Source organism: Gekko japonicus, unplaced genomic scaffold, assembly GCF_001447785.1.
Source record: "Gekko japonicus isolate JY-2015 unplaced genomic scaffold, Gekko_japonicus_V1.1 scaffold808, whole genome shotgun sequence".
Classification (NCBI taxonomy): domain Eukaryota; kingdom Metazoa; phylum Chordata; class Lepidosauria; order Squamata; family Gekkonidae; genus Gekko; species Gekko japonicus.
The window spans coordinates 213,285-220,989 of record NW_015173697.1 but is presented as its reverse complement, the minus strand read 5'-3'; the positions used below and the strand labels follow the sequence as shown (position 1 = coordinate 220,989).

The 7,705-nt window shown below is 45.8% G+C and overlaps 1 protein-coding gene across 1 annotated transcript in view; it reads right to left on the bottom strand.

The window, feature by feature from the left end:
- The window catches only part of FGF14 (fibroblast growth factor 14), a 147,119-nt gene extending 141,991 nt beyond the window's left edge, over positions 1–5,128 (bottom strand). The window contains exon 1 of the mRNA XM_015423199.1: positions 4,936–5,128. Coding sequence (XP_015278685.1) covers positions 4,936–5,128 — 193 coding nt within the window. The remainder of the gene's footprint in view (positions 1–4,935) is intronic.
- Positions 5,129–7,705: the final 2,577 nt, after the last annotated feature.

Sequence of the window (7,705 nt, the reverse complement as noted above, 5' to 3'; positions counted from 1 at the left end):
CTACACCGTAGTCTAACTTTGAAAAAGAACATGAACTAACATTTGCATATGAATTAATCAACAGATGGAAGAAACAGGCACTTGAGGCCTGGCATGGCACCGAAAGCATTGGACTAGGACATGAGACTAGGTTTGAAATAGCTCTGCCATGGAAGCTTATTGGGTGACCTTGGGCCCATCACAATATCCTAGCCTACCCTACTTCACAAGGTTGTTATCATGAAGATAAAGTGCAGAAGGTGACAATCTGATAAACTGCTTTGGGTCCCAATTAAGGAGAAAAGCAGGATATAAAACGAAAACCCACTTTGAAATAGATTTACACCCCAAGTGGGAACATGTTTTCTCAGCAGTAAAGCCAACTTGATACCAGTAGATCTATCTTAGAAGTGAATGCACTTTGGGATTGCATCCTAAGTATTTCTAAAAATAAATATGGTGAAAATTGATAAAGTTTTATATGTATCAATAAATGATTATGATTATTATGAACGTCCCTGGATTTGATGAAAAGATTGAATAAAAATGATAAAATTTCAAACAATCCTTCAGCTGACTACATGTCAACGACACATATTAAATATCCATGTATTAAGATCCATTAAAACCACTGACTTGAATTGAATATGGTTTGCCCCCTTCATTCAAAACTTTCCCAGAACCACTTCCTGATTTTAGCAGCAGGCCAATAAAATTTCTCTCAGAGTCTACCAACTTGAACAACCAGCCTGTAATAATAATTTGGTGATACCAGAGGAAAGTTACTAGCAATGATTTCAAAATATTTATCAAATTAATGCAGATTTAAATTTAAAATACAAATTACACAATCTGAAAATTATACATATACATATTTATTTAAATACAATATGCAAGGCATATTCAAAAACAAAATTCTAAAACATTTTGTATCTAATGCAACTTTACTATTCTTTTTTTAAAACATATTTTGGGGGAAAAAAATTACCAAAAAAAAAAAAAAGACTGGTATATTCCATGACACTTTACTGTATTGATATAATGATAACAATTGTGTTTGTAATCAACAGTAAACTACCATCAGCTACACTTACTTAACTGCTGAAGGTATTCTTCCCTTACCTGACAAAAGAAGAGTTAAGGATAATAATTCTTCTAAAAAAGAAAGAATAAACTCTACAGATTTATAAGCGACAGTATTTTAAATACGATGCTCAAAAAATAAAGAAAAATACTGAATATCATTCTTAAAAGCAAAGTATTATATAATCTAATTATCTCTTATACTTATCTGGACTAGAGATGTGTATCTTTTCAATAAAATGAAAAGATAACATAGGACTGAATGAACATTCTCCTAATGAAGAATCAATCTAAGCATTGCATTTATTGGATTCTACCCTCTTTATGGAACCTCCTTAGTCCTTAAATAACTGGTTGAAAACTATCCTTCGTCATACACCAATCCTTATATTTTAACAAGGGTATGTGAAGATCACTAATTTAAGTCATTTCCTCTACATAACTTCAAGAATTATATATTGTGCAGACTCTAGACATACTTTATCCTTCTTTCTAGACATGCCAAAGAACGGTGGTGGTGGGGGATATGTTATTGGTAGTGCTTTGTGGTTGTTTGTCCATATTTACAACAGTGTAATCCACCGAGGAGAGTAATTACTTGATAACAGAATTCCTTGTCATTTTCATTAGGTATGCTAGTCCAACAGGCTCTTCAAAAGGCAAGTATATATAATTTAAGCAACTACGATATTTGATAGAAAAATAATCCAAGGAACTCTTTAAAAACAGCAAATCAGAAATGACCTTTATCTTAACACTGGAAATAAAAGCAACAGTGTTCCAAAGGCCATAAAGTACCTTGACTATATATAAGGTTAAGGAATCAAGATAACAAATGGAGTCATTAATATTGCCTAGCTGAGGCTGCTGTTGGTCAGTCACAGTGTTTAGCAGCCATAAACATCACTGTACTGTCTGCATTTCCAAAAAGAAAGAAAAAAAAAAGATTAATAGTCTGTGGCAGCCAATATCATTAGTACCATTATTAGAGTCATAAGTTGATGTTGTCGGGTAATTTGTTTAGCTATTTGAAAAGAATCTTCACACGTTGCATATTCAGTACAATAGATCCTAAAGCTATCTTTTTTTTTCATAAGTCATTGCTAACTTTACAGGTACTGTGTTAAGTTACATCCTAGAAAGAAAGCCACAGCTTTCTTGGCCAGAACAACCATTTCTCTCTTACTCCCTGATGAATTTTGTTAATGAAAGGACCTTGTAAGCATGAAGGATAGAACGAATTAAACCTTTAAGGGGAAAGGAGGGGGGTTTGCAGGTTTTGGAGAGATCCTAGTCACTGTTAAAACAGAGATGATAATAACTCTGCCACACCAAACAAAAATTCAAAATATCACCAGATGAAGGATATTCTCAGAGGCAAAAGATGGAACAGCTTTCCTATGACACTGATTTTATGGTCTGTTTTGCTTTGATCGAATCCACCTGGAGCAGGAGAGAACCACCATTTTTTCTCCATGAGAATACATTACACTATGCATACAGAGAAAGTGGGAGAGAGGGGGGAATAACAGAAATGTAAACGCACAAATGCACAGTACATCTGGTGTATTAACTTGTTCAAATACAGTAAAAAATCCTTAGATGGTTATTACATAACCTGCCTTTGCTTGGCGAGGGTCACACTACTGATAGTCATAGAGAGCTCTCTGAAGAGACAAACTGAAGGAAGCACATAAAGCTTGATTGTCCAGATAGAGAAAAGAAATAGGGCGCAATTGGTGCTAAGACTGAAGAGGTGGTAAGGAGAGCATCAAGGGGGTCTCCAAATGGTGGATGAGAAGAAAGGAAGATGACTGTCACGAGTCGACGTAAAATGAATAAGCCTGTTTGCAAGAACAGGGTGTAATGGGGGAAAGAGGAATGGGGTTCCCCCACACTCATGTCCCTGGGATTCTCCACCTCTATAAATGTAAATTCTTAAAGGAACAGAGCACTTGGAAATGCCTATACTATTTTATGTTATCCATTTTCTAATCCTGAAACAACAAACTGGATGGTAAAAGAGGAAGCTCATGAATGGTGCAGTTATTGCTGTCTTCAAAACATGTATATAATTTTACCATCCATTCACAGGAAACTGTTTCAATGTATGTCTTCATCAACCCTTACATGGAAGCTGACCGGTGTTTCTCAGTTGGTCCTGTGATGGTAATTCTCTGGGTTCCTTTCTTGCAAATACAACTTCTCCATTTGGACACTAGCAAGAATTTTCTCGTTTGCTTGATGCACTTTGGTAAACGATCTTTCACATTTCATAAATTTATCTTTTACTGTTCTTCAGTGGCTTTCAACAGCCACTGATTACTGCAAATAAGAACAGAGTCCCTAGGAGCTGCATCGACAACATATTGGGGTTTCTAAAAATTCTTTTTTTTAAAAAAAATGGCAATATTGAAAGGGGGAAGAAATAGTGAATGACAAAGAGCATGTCAAAGGATTCACAGGGTACTGTTACAGCATATTTTTTCTTCTAGGGCTGCTCTTGTCTATTAGCATCTACAATCCTGTGCTCTAGAGAGTGAGATGAAAGGATCTAAATCTGGGGCTTCTTAGTTTCAGAGACTTGGACGGGAGAGACGGAAGAATCTAGTTATCAGATTTGAAGGGCAACAGATTTTGTTGTACTCGCAGACCACTCACAACCCACACAGTTCAACCCAAGTATTCGTAGGAACACTGATTAACAGTGCCATCCTAAACTGAGTTACATCTTTCTATATCCATTGACTTCAATGGACTGAGAAAGGTGTAACTCTGCCTAGGACTGCACTGTAATGACACTTTAGTGTGAAGCAAAATAAAGTTGCAAGAACGATGCCACATATACCGTTACATCACTCAGAAACAATTAATCTGAACTAACCTCTCTGCTAACAAATCAGGAAATTAGAAAGGAATTCCTATTTCAACCATAACTATCCAGTGGAATTGGGGGGGGGGAGAGGGCATTGGCCATTTTCCCAGCCACTCCTTAACATCTGCAATTGCGAGTGCGGTTGCCCATTGTGGGGGGAAGGATGAAGGGATATCTGCTTGTCCTGTTATCTCAGCCATGTGCACAGGGATTGCAGGTCAGATTTTTAAATGCCTTTCAATGCAACCAGCACAGTGAGTGGTCCTGGGCAAACTGTCTCCCTTTGGTGAAATGGGCATAAAAGAGACAGAGAGATTTTGCACACTGACCCTACCTGCACAGGTGATGTGATTAATTGCCCCCCCACCATATAAAAGTCTACTTTGTTCACAAAACAGGGCAGGTAAGCAGTGGGGCGTCTTCTACCAAGTCAGCACATATGGGAAAGTAAGAACATAAGAACAGACCGTGCTGAGAAAGACCATGGATTCTTCTAGTTCTGCTTCCAGCAATAGGCATTTGGGTGCCAAGGAGAATATATGAAGCTGGGCCCCTATACAACAGCCAATTTCACCTCCTGTCTGATCCTGCAGCATCTGACAGAGGCATTCTACCTGTGAAGGTGGAGGTCCCATTAAGCTATTACTGCTGACCGACCTCCCCATCAACCTAAACAACTCCCCTTTTAAGCCCACCCTGGTCATCACATCTAGTGGCTGTGAGTTCCCCAAGTCATCTAATAGTTGCCTGAGCAGATTCCCATTAGTGCTTTGAGGTGAGTGGGCATTTCAGATAAGTCAGGACCTTTTCGGCCGTCCCAGTTCCCTGTCTGCAAAATGGGCACCACAACAACCTACCCGTCACAGCTAGGGCTGGATCTCTCCTTATTAAAAAAAGGGGGGGTTTGGTTTTTTACAATTACAGGCCAAGTTTGCCAGCCCCAGCTTGTCCCTCGGGCCACCTCCGCCCACCCACCCCCCAGACACACACGCACACACCTTGGCGCCGCAACCTCCTCTTCTTGAGGCCAAAGATGCGGACCTTGGAGAAGATATCCACCAGGTTGCCATTGCAAAGCCCGCGTTTCTTGCTGGGGCTGTTGCGCCTCCTGCTGGCCGAGGGCCGGTCCCAGTGCTGCTCGCGCGCCTGGCGCTTCTGCCGGATCAACCCGCTGGCGATGGCCGCAGCCATGGCCGGCTCTGTCGTGCGCTCCGGCCAAGCGCGAGCGGAGAGACGGGCGCGGGGCGAAGCTCAGCCGAGGAGGCGGGCACCCATGGCCAAAGGGCCGCCGCGCCGAAGGAAAGTCTTCGCGGCCGACCCGTCACCACATGGCGCTCCCCTGGCTTCGGGCCGAGCGCGCAGCAGCAAAGGAGCGTGCACGAGTCTCCCCTCCTTCCATTTTATCCTCACAACAACCCTGTGAGGTAGCTTAGACTGAGAGAGTATGACAGGGTAAGGGGTCATGACTGAGCAAAGACGTTAAGCCTGCTTCCCCCAGGCACTAAACACTGCACCACACAACGTTCCCTCTAAGCTGAGTCCCCCCCTGCACTCCTCCACACACACACTCATGCCCACCCCATCCTCCCTGCCCCCTCCCCCAAGACGACTGAGGGAGGGGATTTGTCCTTGGGGTGGGGGTGGGGAGGGGGAGGAAGGAGAGACCAAACAATAATAAGAATCCAATGGGAAGGGGAGGGAAGAAGAGGCGAGGCAAAGAGAGGTGGGCAGGGGGGGGAGAACAAAGAGCGAGCGAGATAGAGAAAAGCGCCCTGCAATTTGCTGGAGGAAATTGCCTTTTGCTGATAGAGAGAGAGAGAGAAAGCCATGTGCTGCCACCCCTCGGCTTCCTTCCAGCGGGGCTTTGGTGCGCGCCGGCGTGCGCGTGGGGTGCGTGTTGTGGTGGGGGAGGGGAGGGGAGAAAGGAGGGGGGCGTGCGCGAGGGAGACAAAAACTGTACGCGAGAGAGCGCGCAGAGGGCACGGGCTGCCAGAGGGAAGGAGACGGTGCGCCAGAAAGTGAGAGACAGGAGTAGTGTATCCCTGCGCGCGCGAGAGCGAGAAGTTGTCATCTGAATGGGTCTCTCTCTCTTTGCCCTAGAAAGTCTCAGCTGCCTTTCCCGACTACGAGCCCCACAGCTGACAGGAAAGCCGCAGACCGGTGGTTTTGTTTGGGTTCTCCTCCCCCCCCCGTGTCTCTCGCCTTCCCGCCACAAGCTTCCCTGCCCCAGCCGCCAAGACTGGGCGGCGGCGGTGGAAGCAGCTGCCAAGTTCACCTTCCGGGCGGGGAAGAACGACGAAGAGCCTCGAACGGCGAGAGGAGTCTTGTGCCGCCCGTTAAAGGGGGCGGACTTTCCTTTGGCGCGCCGACCCAAAGCTCAGCTCGCGATACCGGCACAGAACTCTCGGGGTCCCCTGGCCGTGCGCTTGCTCTCCTCAAACACACACACACACACACACCTTAACTCTTTCATTTGGGGCGGGGGTGGCGGGTGGCTGGGAGGGCGGGTCTAGAACCTGGATTCAGGTCGTCGTCGTCTACTACCAGGAACCTTGCTGGGTGACTTTGGGACCCGTTCCCGCTCGTTCTCAGCCTGACCTCCCTCGCGAGGCTGTGGTGAAGCCAAAATACTCTGAACTCCTTGCAAGGCGGGGTGGAGGAATCAAGAAAGGGACTCGAGAGAGAGAGAGAGAGAGATTTCCAGGACAGCAGCAGACTGAGTAACCTTTTCTGGAGGGAAACCGCCAGGCAGATGCCAAAAAGGAGCACCAACACGCGCGAGTGGGCCGGGTGCCATCTCGGCTAGCCGGTGGGATCGGCGGCAGATCGATTGGAGACGGGGGAAGGCGGCCTCCTCCAGCGCCCAGCCCGCCGCCGCCGCAACGCCCTCACCTCCCCGCACTCAATTGGGCACACGCACGGACATACACACACACACGCCGCTCCCTTCGTTGAATGAGAGGATCCCCGACCGAGGCGGACGCGCCGGGGAGGGAGAGGGAGAGAGAGACGCCTTCGCTTCCCCAGCTTTGCGGTCTTCACCGCGGGCCTCAAAAGCAGGGGGAAATCCACCCCCCGGGGGGATTTGGGAACCCTAACCTGCACTGAAGGTAAGCCATGGCTGCCATTTTATAGATGGCCCTGCCTCCCACGGCAGCCATTTTGTGACTGTGCTCCCCCCAGTGTCAGAATTCTAATGGTGACCACAGGCTGAAAAAGGTTGGGATCCAGCATATCAGAGGAAACTTTTAAGAGAGAGAGAGAGAGAGGTGTGTTGTAAAAATTATCGCCTGGCAAGTAAGTGTGGATGGAGTTGGAACCAAACAAAACCGCGGGCTGACACGCACTTTCGACTTGAGACACAACATGCACGGCGGCTACAGACACAACAAAGCCTCAGGCTCTCGAGAAGTGGAAAAAAATATAGTCGTTTGGGGAGGGAAAAAGAACTGGGTCCCAAAAAGAACTGCTGTTCAAAACCAAAAAAAGAGTAAAGAACCTACACATGCTTGTAAATTCAGCCATAGGCGTGGGGCAAGAGTGGAGTCATTGGACTTCGGAGTGGTGGTGGCATAAACAGGGTTCACATCACCTCGTCTGACTGGAGCTTGGCTCTAGCTAAAGATTCTTGAGCTGGGGGGGGGGAATCCAAGTTGTCTGTGATTAATTTGTCTGCCAAGCGTTCAAGTGGTAATTATGATTAGTGCACACTAGTTACTCTGCCCGTTTACTACAGAAAAAAAAGATGGTGGCTCATACAGGGCAAAA